The sequence below is a fragment of the Molothrus ater genome, chromosome 21 (genome assembly GCF_012460135.2).
Source record: "Molothrus ater isolate BHLD 08-10-18 breed brown headed cowbird chromosome 21, BPBGC_Mater_1.1, whole genome shotgun sequence".
Lineage (NCBI taxonomy): Eukaryota > Metazoa > Chordata > Aves > Passeriformes > Icteridae > Molothrus > Molothrus ater.
Genome location: NC_050498.2, coordinates 3,102,889 through 3,116,385, shown reverse-complemented (window position 1 = coordinate 3,116,385; position 13,497 = coordinate 3,102,889). Strand labels below are relative to the sequence as shown.

Below are 13,497 nucleotides of genomic sequence, written 5' to 3'. Positions count from 1 at the left end.
TCACAGACAATGCCAAGCTCTGCTTTATTTTCATCAGTTTGATCAGTACAAAAGCAGACAGCATAAGTTTCACTTTTTATTCTTTTTCGATTTAATTACTTTACAAAGTACAAAATATACTGTCATTTATTTTGGAACATTAGGATTTTTTCTTTGTTTTGTTTTTTTCTTCATACAGTACATAAATCTCAGCTTTTCAGCATAAGACCAGCAAAGAAAAGCAGCATGTGCACTTGCTGGGAAAGCAAAGCAGCCACTTCTCAGCTCCACACAATGTCCAGTGCATGATCCCAAGCTGCTGCCACCAGTCCCTGTGCCTGCTGGCAGAACATCCCCCCTTGTGCAGAGGGCATGAAGGCAACTGATGCATTCAGGCTCCTGTTACCCCCTGTTACCCCAGGCTTGCAGGAACTGACACCCACTGAGCCCGTGGCAGGTGCAAGCAGCCTTTCCACGGCTGCAGCCCAGAGCAGGAGCTGTACCAAAGGCTCCTGCATGGGCAGGATTCCCCCACCCTGTCTGTTTACATCAGATCTAGTAATTAAAGGGAAATAAATAGACTTTTTTCCTACCCTCCCCAGTGAAATGCTGCGTGGGGTTTCTGAGAGGTGAGCAGGGAGGAGAGGCTGCAAGAGTTTGGGCTTCCCAGCCCCACTTCAGCCTGTCTGGTGTGTGTCTGAGGCCAAAAGTGCTATTTCACTTAGAGAGCAAAAGATACATAAATAACTTACTAAATAAAAAAGTCCTAAAGATTTGTGGTTCCTCCCCAGGCTGCCCAGCACAGCTGTTCTAAGTGGTCAGGGATGAGAGACAAAGCCTGATCCAAGCTGGGCAGCTTCTGCACCAGGAGCATCTCTGCTCTCTTGGCAGTTCTAGAAATTTGGGTTAGTGTTGTGTAGGTGTCTGGAGGGAATCTGGGCTCTTTGGAGTCCATACAAAGGGGAGAAGGAGATAAATGCTCTTAGGCACTATTACAGTGGTGCTGTGCCAGCCCCTGGTAACCAGCCCTGAACTGGAGCAGTGCAGAGGGGCTGTGACCCTTCCCTGTGTGACCCTGCAGCGTTGGTGGCTTGCTGAAGCTTAGCCCAGAGGAACCAAACTAAAAATCTGCCCTAAGCACCGAGGAGGAAATGAGGCTCCTCCTCCCTCTGTGCAGCTCTCCCTCAGAACTCAGGAGCCAACCTGGCAGTGCCAGGCTGTGCAAGGGGGGCTGCAGGTGCTCCTGGGCACTGGGGCACCAAGATCCAGATCCCAGCAGCTGCTGGAGCTGCTGGGAGCAGGTGAACATGTCAAGCAAATTGAGGTGATCACCCACCCTCTAATTCTGATGGAAACAAGGGGGGAATGGGTTATGTAAGGAGTTAACAGTAGGGGAATGAGACAGGCTCTGCCAAAGGCTGGACCAGAGCTTCTGAAGCTACTGTGAGTTACTGCCTGGCAGCCTCTTCTGTCTGTCCAAGAGCCATGGTTGTCCTGGTGCTTGGGTCAGCAGGAGAAGTGTCCCCTTTGTCACTGCCACCCCCAGCTGCTGCACAGGCAGTGTTGAGGAGGATGCACTGGCAGAAAACGTGGCTGCCACTGTGCTGAAATGAACACCCTGCTCCTCAGCTTCATGTCCCACAAGCCCCAAAGTCAAGCCTGGAGCCCCCACACAGGGGAGGGATAACAATGCCTGGCCACAGGCACCAGGGACAGGGACACAACCCTGCTGGCTGTGACACCACAGGCCTGGGCTGGAAAGAGGCACTACCCTGTGCATTTCCAGGCTTTAACCTGGGCTCTAATGGCACTTGGATGCAGTGCTCACACTATTATCAACAGCCACTGGATTGGCAGGATTAGTTTTAGCAGCAGTTGCAGGAGGATTTTGGGTGAGAGGCAAAGGCAGCCCTGGATCCAGCACAACCAGAAGAACCCAGAAGGGACTGCCCTGGGATGCTGATTTTCTGCCATGGTGTCACTGGAGCAGTTTGCAATTGGAGAACAAATAAAAACCTGAAGGAAAGAAGGAAGCACTGGCACGTGGGGCTGGCAGGGATCTGGGTAGGTGGGGTCTGGGGGAGAACAAGGACATGACTCCTGTTTAATTCCATCATACAACTAAAGAATGGCTGAGGTCATTGAGCTGGACCAGACAGTTCCTAATGGGTGAAGGAGAAGTGGGGTGTTCCTCCTGCTGCAGAGCCACCTCCTTCATACTCTGAACCTCCTGCATCTGCACCAACTGACTGACACACAAGGCCAGGACAAACAGAGCTTTGCTCCCAGGAAGGAAATGTTAAAACTCAGACATTTCTTCAAGAGCAGCCCTGGTTCAGTAGCCTGTCTGTCTGTCTGTCCTGCTGCAGGGAACATCCCATGCCCCTGGGCTGAGCCCTGGTGGGAAGGGTCCTGCTCTCTTGTGCAGGTTGGTCCTGCCTAGAGGCAATGCCCACAGCTGTAAGAGCAGCACCAGCTCTTCAGGTAATTTCAGTGATCTCAAAAACTCAACCCCATGCCAAGGCTGGCATTAGAAATCATTGCAAGAAACAGCTGCAACAAAGGCTGCAGGTTCTTTTCTCCTTTGCTCTATAGGAACCCCTGGCTCCTTTCAATGTCCCACATGACAAACACTCCTGCTTTTGCCACTGACCACAAATCCACAGAGGACACTGCTGCTTCTTCAGCAGAAGGGAAATTCCCTTCCAGCTGATGGGAATGGCTCCGTGGAGGCAGCAGGGACTCAGAGGATGAGGGAGCTCTGAGTTTACTGGGGCTGCCTCTCCCCTGTGACCTGGCCCAGAGCAGCATCTTATGAGCCTGAGGCTGGGGGCTGCTTCAGCCTTCAGCTGGAAATGGGGCTGAACTCCTCTTTTGGGGCCCAAAGGAGCAGAAATGCTCACAGCAGCAACCTGGCAAGTGGGTGCTTCAAGCAGCATTCCCACAAGGACCAGGGAATCAGGTACCTGTAAAATGTTTTTCAAGTAACAAACGGAGTAGGAATCCTCAAGCTTATTCCTGTAACTACAGAAAGCTGATTTAAATCCTCAGGGTGCTGAAATGAAGCAGAAAACCAGCCAGAGCAGGGGGACTCTGAACTGCAGCCTCTTATGGCATCTTCCCATAGGAGCTGTGCAACAGGCACTGCCTCTGCCATGGCCACACAAGGAGGGAAGAAGAAAGCAGCCCCTGCAAAATGAAGGATGAAAGGAGCCTGGTTTTGGCATAATCTGTTACGGTTGGGAGGACCCTGGTAAAACCACTGGGTCTGCTTAGAGAGGGACATGGCACTGGTCAGCTCTCCTGTGGTACAGACAGGGGACATGACATGCTCCTGCTCTGCTCTCAAACATATTTCAACATTTCCATCCTGCCTGATGGGGATCTCTGTCCATGTCTGCTCCAAAATCCACCCACAGTTCATTTACAGATATTTGCAGAAAGATAAAAAAATGGATGAAACCAAAACCCCAAGGGATCCCAGGGCATTAAACAGCTGTTTTGCAACTGTCCTGTTCCGCAGAGCTGGGACAGAGCTGGGCTGTGCTGGCTGTGGCCATTCTGGAGCTGTGCAGGCAGGGGAGGAGCTGCCATCCCTCTGCCACTGCCTTCACCTTGGCCTCAAAATTGGGCACTCCCAGCTGGGAGGAGATGCCAGGGGTTTGTGCTCCCTCTGCAAACTCAGGGCATGCAGAGCACAGGCCATGGCTGCAAGAGGATCATGGAGCAGGGGGAAGCTATTCCATGTAATCTGCAATAACCAGGTTGATGTTAATTCATTCCCAGATTTGAACCTGAAATGACCAATGCTGTCTAGAGAGACCAAGAAAGGATCTTGGCTTATACATGCTCCAAAGAGGTACTGAACCCTAAAATTCATACCCTAAAATGAGATGTACTTTGACACATACCTCATCCGTTTCCCCTTCATACAGCAGGGGCTGTGCATTGCTCTGTGCTCACCAGAGCATCTGCAGAGGCTGTTCCTGCTGCAGCCAGCATGTGCTGATCAGCAGCCAGGGCACGTCTCTCACTGCAGAACCCCTTTCTTTCCTTCACCTTTGCTAACTGGAGCTGGTAGTTCAACCCAGCTGTGCTTCATAAGGATTAAATAAAGGAGGCCAAGGACAGCAGAGTAACTCAAGATTATCTTCACAGTGAAGTGTTTCCCTTCCAGGGAGCCTGGGAAGGTCCCACAGCCTTGCTGAGGACGTGCAGACTGTTTCCACACCAGTTCAGTGCTGCCAGGATGCCTGAGGGAAATTACTGGCCCCTGACTTATGGCAGGGTGCAGACAGACAGACAGACAGATGCACTCATAGGGAGAAGGTTTGGAGATCTGGAGGCAGGTTTGCACATTTCAGCCAATGTAAATACACCCCAGTGCATGCTACAATGTGTAAATACTATTGGCAAAGGGTTACTGGGCTTTACTCTCCTGCAGATAATAAAAGTTTAATCCAATCCAATGTTTGCAGGCAGGACAGGAACAGGTAAGTGAGATGCCTTAAACTGCTTACTGGAGATGTCCACAACAGTCAAAGTAAGAGAGAGAGGAAATCCTCATCAGAAAATGACTTCTTGTCCTTAACAGAATGCTGCTGGGGGCTCCTTCTTTCAGGAATTAGCAGCAATGCTCAGCCTGAGGCCAAACAAAGAGTTTCTCCCTTTTCATTAACAGAAAACACCAATTATCCAATGCTGAGAGGAACACTTGTGCTCAGTGAACAGTGACTGGACCAATGCAGGACCAGCCCCTCCTATTCACATTGCTGACCTCTAAATTCAGGAGTTTGGATGACCTGGTGCTCTTGAACAGCTGTGTGGGTGTATGGATGGGGAAAACCACAAGGATGGGAGGAACCCCTGTGGCCACAGAACCCAATTCCATCATTACCTCAAAACACACAGTGATTGCTGGGAGCCTGCCCCAATGGACAGAGCATCAATGGATATTCCAAGTACTGGGGGCTTAGAGGGGTCGTGCTGCCCACCCTTGCTGGGATGGTGTGACTGGGACAAATGCATCCTCTGGGATACTGGGCTGAGCAGGGAGGCTGGGCAGGGTGGGGTGATCTGTTTCAGTCAAAAAGGAGAAAGAAAATGCTTTGGTGTTCACAGCAACAAGCAGAACTTTGATATCTCCAAGTGTGCACAACTAAAAATGAACATGTGAATTGTTTTGCATCACTCAGCACTCCTCCTACCCCTGTTCTTCCCCTGCCTTTCCCATGCCTGTCACCAAGAGGGATCTCTGCAGGCCCTGCACTGCCACAGATGGATGTGTGGGCCAGTGCCAAGTCAGACCCAGATGCTTTCTGCAACAGAGGAGCCTGGGCTGACCCCATGGCTGGTACAGGTCAGCATGGCCTGAAGCCCTGGCCTTGCTGCAGCCAGACAGTCACAGCCACATCAGCTCCACCAGGGATGGGGATTCTTTGTAAGAAGAAGAATTCAAGCTTTGTATAGCAAAGCTGAGAAAAGACAGAAAACCTCAGAGGAGGCTCTGATCAAACACATGCAGTTCAGCCTTTTATGTCCCAGACAGCTTCCAACCTTCACAGGATGTCAGTGAACCACTAAACCCACATCTCACAGACACACTGAGAGACTTGTGGGGCAGCCAGTGGGGGAATGTGTCAGGAGCTCATGCCTGAAGGCAGCAAATCCTGCAAATGCAGTGCAGTGGCAGAGCTCTGAGCAGAGCTGCTCCCTGCCTTGCCTCTCTCAGGGCTCTACACATTCCTTAAAGCATCAAGAGCACCAGGGAATCAACTGGGTGCTCAGGGAGCTCTGCTGGAGCCTGAGTTACTCCTGTGCCACACACTGCCTCATGCTGCACTGCCTTATTTCCTCCCACTGCTGGCAGGACAAAACATCATGCTGCAGAAAAATGGAACCTGATACACTCCTGTTGGATGCTTGGATTGGCTGGAGCCATCAGGAGCTCCCAGCAGAACCCAGAAGTCCCCACACCCAAATCTGCATGGCACATCTTAAAAAGTAAATCCCTGCTCAGTGTCACATGCTAGCCCAAAGCAGGACCTGACACCAACACACTTTTAATGAGAGAGGAGATTGATTCATCTGTGACCAGCAGCCTCTGCCCTGGGAATGGTAACACAGAACTTGGAGTTTAAAGCACATTTCAGAGCAGCAGGATGATGAGTGTGCTTTATAAATGGCATTGTCATTAGGTGAGTCTTAGTTCTTATGTCACCCACTGCAGGTGCCACTGTCTCTATGCTGCAGCAAAACCAGGTATTTCCATTGCAAGAGGCTGATACATCCCATCCATAGCCTGGAAAGAAACCAAAGGCTGCACAAACCTGTGCAAGGGTGTATTTAGGGGGGCAGCCTGAAAAATCATCAACTTCCAGGTGCCAAAAGGTCAGTGGCAAGGCAGCAGCCCTCATTCCCCACCCCCCTTTCTGCAATAGGAGAGCAGGATGTTTCCCTCCATGGACCTAACTGCACTCATGGTCAGCAGAAATCTCCACTGGTGAGGTGCAAAGACCACACACTTCCAGTGACTGGGTTCAAGCAGCCTCTTCTGCTTTTAACAGGAAAAGACCCTCCAGCACTTCCATCTATTTAAAAATAAGCCACTGATTTCAGCTCCTCACAGGCCAACAAATGTGAATTCCCCAACAAATACCAGAGCCCTGCACCAGCCACGGGCTGCCACTGCACACAAACCCACCAGGAAATCAAACCTTGCACCTGCCCCAGCTCTTGCAGAGCTGCTGGGGAAGGGCACCAGGAAGCAGCTCACAGGGGGTGCTGGTGCCCAGGCCACCCCAGAGCCTCCTCCAGGTTTCCCCAGCTGCAGGAAACCCCCAGGAGCTCCTGGGCAGTGCCCTGTGCCTGCAGAGGCTGGAACCCCTCTGGAAACCCCAGCCAGGCTCTGGGCAGGCACTGTGCAAACAGACCAGCCCTGCTCACAGGCTGAGGCAATTTAGGGCAGCAGCTAAAGCATCCAGAAAGAAAAAGGAGTGGATTTCCTACAGTCTCTGTGCTTGAGGCAACAAAAAGGAGAGGAACAGAATTTTCAGAATTCTCTGAAGCAGAGAGGGAAATCCAGTGCTGCTCCCAGCAAGCAGAGGAGCCCCAGCTTTGCTCCAGGTTGACTCCACTGCTGCTCTTCACTAAACACATGGAGAGAAAAAGCAAGAGGGGAACTAATACTCATATTGGCCATTACTCGAATTAAAAATACATGGTGAATAAGTGTGTGTATACAGTACTCACTACATAGATGCCCACACAAGGGTGTGTGCCCAGAGTGTGCACACATACACTGTACATGTGTGAGAGTGCCCACACCATGTACAGGACACACCCCTACAGACAAACATGGGTATTTATAGGTGTGCAATAGAAACACACTATGGATTTCTATGGAAACATTTAAGATCTCTCTCTATATATGCACACACTTGCTCAGTAGAAAGGAATTTGTAGTCAAATTCTAATTGGGTTGAGGGAGAAAGACAAAATTCTATTTAATGACACAACTTGGAAAGGTTGAGGCTTCTAAGAAAAAAAGGCCTTGGAGAAAGAAAGAGGATGCATGAAAGGCCATGCTCACCTACTCCTTTCTGCAGGGCTGGAAACACTTGTGCATTTTGCTGTTTGGTCAATTTTGTGCAAGGAGAGGAGAGAGGGCACAGGGAGGGCCCTGCAGCATTGAGACAATCCCTCATGAGAGCAGCCATGGCCAGGTGGAACAGCCCAGAGGGTGAGCAGGGATGCTGAGGGCAGCACTGGCAGCTGCAGGTAATCCAGGCACCCAGCCAGGGGTGTCCATTGAGACAAGTTCCTGCTTTATCCTCACATTACTGAACAGCAAAATGGCAGGGATACTCAGATGTATTATCATAAGGAAAAAAAGGAAAAGATTCTTCCTTTAAAAAAAGGAAAAGACTCTTCAACTTCTTCCCCAGCCCAAAGGCAAAGGCTGGGTGCTGAGAGAGTGGGAGCTGGGGAGCAGCTTTAAGAGCCCCCCTACTTTGGGTTCACTGAGCACTGGGGTGTCAATAGTGTGGTGGGATTATTATTACTATGAAAATATTTAACAAAGCCCCCACAGAGCCCTTCCTGCAGTGCAGGTCTCAGCTTGCACTGATCCTGAATTCAGGCTGGTGCAGGGACAGGTTCCACCAATTATGGCCACATTTGAATTATCTCAGTTCCCAGCAGAAAAAATATGAAGGGATACTAAAGGGAAAGCATCAAGTTGTCTGAAACAATTTTCTTGGATGTCAGGACAAAACAATAAAAGGAAATAAGAAGGTGAAGCCAAGGATGGTGGCAGCATCAGAGTCCTTCAATGTAATTTTACATCCTGTGAATTTTTCAGGCCAACTTTGCCATGTTGGGACATCAACCTTCCTTTGGAAGGTTTGAAATACCACAGAGCTTTCTACAGATTTCACAAATATAAGGCTGATTCCCTTGGGAAAAAATAATTAAATTACAAAAATCAGCCTCTAAAATAGCCTGAGTGCAATGTTAGAAAATTAAACCTTTTTTTTGTTTTTGCTTTCATTTAAGGCTCAGTAAAGTTGTTGCTTGTTTCAAGTTAATTCCTTCCTATCCATGCTGAAGTCCTTTGGAAGCAGCACTGGCACATGCACAGCAACACTTGGCATTCTCTAAAGCCAAAACTTTGAGCATTTGCCAAAGGCTGACAGAAGCCCAGGGCAGAAGGAAGAAGGAAGCCCTGTCCTGATGACTCTGGCCTGGTGGCACCATCCCTGCACACAGCAAAAGCTCAGGCTCAGCTCAGCTGAGCAGAAACCTTGGCTGGCAACTCAGCAGCTGAACAGCAACTCAAGATCCCCTCCCTCCAGCCATGCTGCCAATCTGCCACCCCAAGGAGAAACCCTCTGACAACATCTGGGGGGAAAAGCCACCCCTGGCCTTGCTGCCAGCCCAGTCAGTGCCCACAGCACTGGGCACAGCCACAGCAAACCCTCCAATGCCTTCAGCACTGCACTGACAGCCTGTGCCTGTGTCCTTGGCAGCAGAACAAAGCACCTTTCCAAACAAACACCCAGAGATGCACAGTGCCACATCCAGAATGAACCTTTAGCCCAGAAATCTGGAGTGAATATAAACACCTCATGGGACAATTCTGAAAACCCATGTAAGGAGCAGCAGGACATCCTGTTTGGTGAAGCACTGAATGTCTGCCTCAGTGCTCCTCAGCAGGGATGCTGCAGCTCCAGTAGGGCCAACCAAGGAAAGTTATCCATGCTTTTTCCCATGGCTGCTCTGACTCCTTGTCTAGATGCCACATAACATCCCACTGCTGAAAAAATCAGATTTAAAACTCAGTTTGAATCCAACAGCAACAGAAACCATAACTGCTTGGCCCTCCAGTACTGTGAATGCAGAACCAATCCAGCAGCTGTGTCTGTGTTTGCTTGTCCTACACACCAGTAAAACCATGCCCATGGCATGATCCCAGGTGTTTGCTTACTGCCTCCAGATGAGTGCAACACCCTGGCTCACAGCTGGGTATGGCACAGCCTCAGGGAAATCCTGCCAGGGGCTGTCTCTGAAGCATGGCTGGAAAGCCCTCAGGAAAAAGGCAAGATCTGCAAATTCTTTATGTCAAGGCTGAAGTGGAAGAAGTTAAGAAATGCAAGATAAGCTGGGGCTGGTAATCACAGCAGCAAGGTCCTGTGCAGGCAGCTCCTCCTCTCAGCAGCCCTTTGGCATGGTCACAGTGGGGCAGAGTGCTGGCACCCACACCCTGGGTAACGCTTCTGTCCCAGCACTGCTGTCCTGCACAGTGCTGGCAGTGGCCAGGGCACAACCAGGACACAGGTGCCACTGGGACCTTGGTGCCAGGCTCCTCCTGCCCTCAGCCATGGTACAAGCCAGAAGGAAACACACTGCTGCTTCCCCATGGGAAAAGCCCCATCATCTTCTGTGCAGGACCAGATGCCAGCAGGTTTGAGGCATTTTCAGCACCACTCTGCTTTCCCCAGTCAGCAGCAATTTCCACCTGTGTGATGAAAACCTGCAGGAGGGTCCCCACAAGACTCAGGCACCTCCTGGCCCTGGCAGAGGCAGCCAGCTGTGGCTCTTGGCCAGGGTGGCCTGGATGTGCAAGAGCAGCTACTCAGGGAGCCTGGGCAATCCTTTATTTCCCATGAGTGCACACTGGATGGGAAAAGCCTGAGGGGACAGGAGAAAAGAGGCCTTCCCCTCCTCTTGCTGGCCCTGAGGAACAACAAGGGCTGGGGGAAGGCTCTGATGTGGGGTTAGGGGACAACAGCACCCCTGGAGCAGGGGACAAGAGAATACTTGGAGCAGTGAGGGAGGGACTGGAAACAACTGACCCAAACCAGCCAAGCTTCAAAGCAAACCCAAATCTGGGTGACACCACCTGCCAGGAGCTGGCCAGAGCTGGGCTCCCCTGCCCAGGCTTTCTCAGAGCAGCCAGGCTTTGACTGCAGGGAGAAAGAAAAAGGGGAAATGTCAAACAATTGGATACTTTCCTCTTTTCCAACACCAAATTGCTCTGTTAGGGGAAACAGAACCCTTTGGATCCTATCTCAACACAGGCAGTGATGGACAGTCCTCAGAAGTCTGATGCAAGGAGACAAGCCAGTACTATGCCAGGTCTTTTCTGTTTAATTCCATATTTCACTTTGTTTCTGGTTTTCAGGGCTCTCTGAGGCAGCAGTCTGTCTGTCCACCTGCTCTTGAGCCACCCCTGCTCTCACAGTGTGCCCAGGGCCATCCATGCTGGGTGTCCCCAGGTGTCCCCAGGCAGCTCCTTCCACACTGAGCACAGCCAGGGTTCACTTCACCTCGGAGCTGAACATCAGGAAACCATACAAACTCCCTTTCCTCCTGCCCCTCATTCATAAATTTAATAAAATAACAATAATAATAATAATAATAACAATAATAATAATAATAATAATTAAAACAAAGGCTTATTGGAGCTGTTTCTGCTCAACTTTCCACAGTCTCTTTTCATGTCACTCTCTGTAATCAGATTTTTCAAGAAATACTGTGAGAAAAAAAGAATAATAATAATAATAATTATTATTATTAGAATAATAAAAAGCATCTGGAACCAGCTCAGAAGATTTCTAATGCTTTTCAGCTTGACTGACTTGGAGTGCATTGACCACACCATTTATATTTTCTTCAGGTACCTGCAAGAAAACAAAAAGAAAGGTCATGTTCCAGCAAAAGGGGTGACAAGGAAAAGAGAGGCAGGAGACAAAGCCAGACCAGTCCCTGGGTTCCATGCTGCTGTCTCCTACCACAATAGTCTCACACCTTCTTGGTGTTTCTCATGGGCATCTCCTCAGAGCACTGACTCTTTCTTCCTTACAAAGCAGCCACTGACCCCAGTTCCCCTCTCACCCAGCCACCCCACTCTTTTATAGCATCTTCCTCTCACTGGTCACAGCTGTGGCTGTTAAAGTCAGGCCTGCTCCTGATCTTTGCTAATTGGCCCAGCTGCAGCTCCTTAGGGGTGAGATCACTTTCTACACTATCTTTATTTTCTTATATTCTATCTCCCTACAAGTCCCAAGGAGGCAGAGACACTTTGCTGGTTTTTGCTTACACCTGAGAAAGGGCTCCAGTGCAAGGAAATCCCTGCTCACCCATGGTACCCCCAGAGCAAACACTCTAAGTGAGATGCAGAGGGTTTGCTGTTGTGTAGGGGATGCTCATGGGAAGCCAACTGTGTTGGGGTTTCTCTGTCTCTGATGTTGCAGTGTGATGTCCTGGTTTGCCTCAGATACCCCGGGTTTCTCCCTGCAGATTCCCTCCCAGGTGTGTCACTCACCTCTCCTTTCCCTCCCACCACTGTCTGTCAGTCCTGGCATTCCAGAAGGGCACTGAGTGATTGGCAGATCCAAAGGATGCCCTCTACCCCTGGGGGGCATTGGGCCATCCAGGTGTCCTTTGTCCCTCCCCTCCTGTCCCTGCTTGGTGGCTCCCCATCCCTTCCCTGCCCCTCTCCCCGGGGTTAAAGGAGCAGCAGCCACGGGCTCAGGGAGTTCTGTTGGAGCTGGTGCTGCATTCAGAGGCCTGAGGGCCAGAATAAAGCTCTGGATCCAAACCCTCCATCAGAACCGACTCCTTTCCTTCACCATCGCCTCAAAGCTTCTCCACAGAGGGAAACCCGAGGAGCAGCCCCTGTTATGGGGGGAAGCTCCATCCTGCAGCCACCAGAGCTCCTGCAGGCCTGGACTTGTCCCCACATGCCAGCTGCAGCACCCAGGCAGCCAAAAGTGTCTGTGGGTGAAACACCACACACCCAGCCAGGCAAAAGTGTCTGTGGGGTGAAACACCACACACCCAGCCAGCCAAAAGTGTCTGTGGGGTGAAACACCACACACCCAGGCAGCCAAAAGTGTCTGTGGGGTGAAACACCACACACAGCCAGGCAAAAGTGTCTGTGGGGTCAAACACCACAGTTGCCACTATCTGGTTCAGCACCAAGGGCCAGACCAGCTCAGGCACATCCTGTCCATCTATACTGGTTTTATTTCAATACTCTCTGCTCTTCCTGTCCCCTCCTTTCCCTTCCTTTTGCTGGTGAAGCCCTTGCATGCCAGGAGCTGACTCATGCAAGGTGCTGATGGATTTGTGTGGCTGCCTGAGGGCTCCATGAGGCTCTTGGGGCACCCTACAGGTTTGGGACCTGCATGTGGGGATGGGAAGGCCATGGTGGGTGACAGGAGAACACAGCCATCAAAAGAGGAAGAGAGCTACCAGTCTGTTTGTGGTGCTTTCTTATCCAGCCTTGTGAGGAGACTGAACCATAGAAGTCTGTATTATTAATAATGTCTTTTCATGTTTACTGCAAGAAAAACCTCTTGTAACAGAAGATGCAAAATATCTCAGAGTGACTGTCACTGGCAGAAAAGAACATCAAAACTAAAGTTACATCTGGCAGAAAAAGTGTGTCTGAACTCTACATAAACTCTAAGACACTGGCAGCTCTTGAAAAGTGGAAAGAGGACTGAGGGAAAAAGAAATTTATCCCTAAGTTGCATCAAGAAGCCAATATGATTCATATCAAGTAAATTGAAGAAGGAACTGTCTCCTCTACAAGGTATTTAAGGCCAAGAGTACAATACCTGAATTCACTGGACACTCTCAAGAGCTCAGACAGTGGAAATACAACTGGTTCTGTCTTTCTGTGAGGTTTTTAACAAAACTGAGGGAAAACCCCACGAGAAATAACAAGAAAAATGTTCAATTCTCCAATAGGAAGATGGAATAACAGCAGTCAACTCTGATGATGTGTGAACAAAAGTCATTTGGAAAGTAAGAAAATCATCTTAAAACAAGCATACAGCAAACTCTTCTGGTTTAGAAGGCAAACCCCAGGACACCTCCCCTATAGGGAACAGGACTTTGAGGCAGGATTCTCCACTGCCTCCCCTTCATTATTTTTCCCAGTACACTGAACACTGCAGTGCAAGAAGCTGTTTGACTCTTTTCCTCTACATAAGATAATGAGGAAAG

The 13,497-nt window shown here is 50.0% G+C and overlaps 1 protein-coding gene across 1 annotated transcript in view; it reads right to left on the bottom strand.

The window, feature by feature from the left end:
* Nucleotides 1–13,497, bottom strand: part of CASTOR2 (cytosolic arginine sensor for mTORC1 subunit 2) — a 132,351-nt gene continuing 118,854 nt past the window's right edge. The window contains exon 9 of the mRNA XM_036395259.2: nt 1–11,162. Coding sequence (XP_036251152.1) covers nt 11,097–11,162 — 66 coding nt within the window. The 3' untranslated portion in view covers nt 1–11,096. The remainder of the gene's footprint in view (nt 11,163–13,497) is intronic.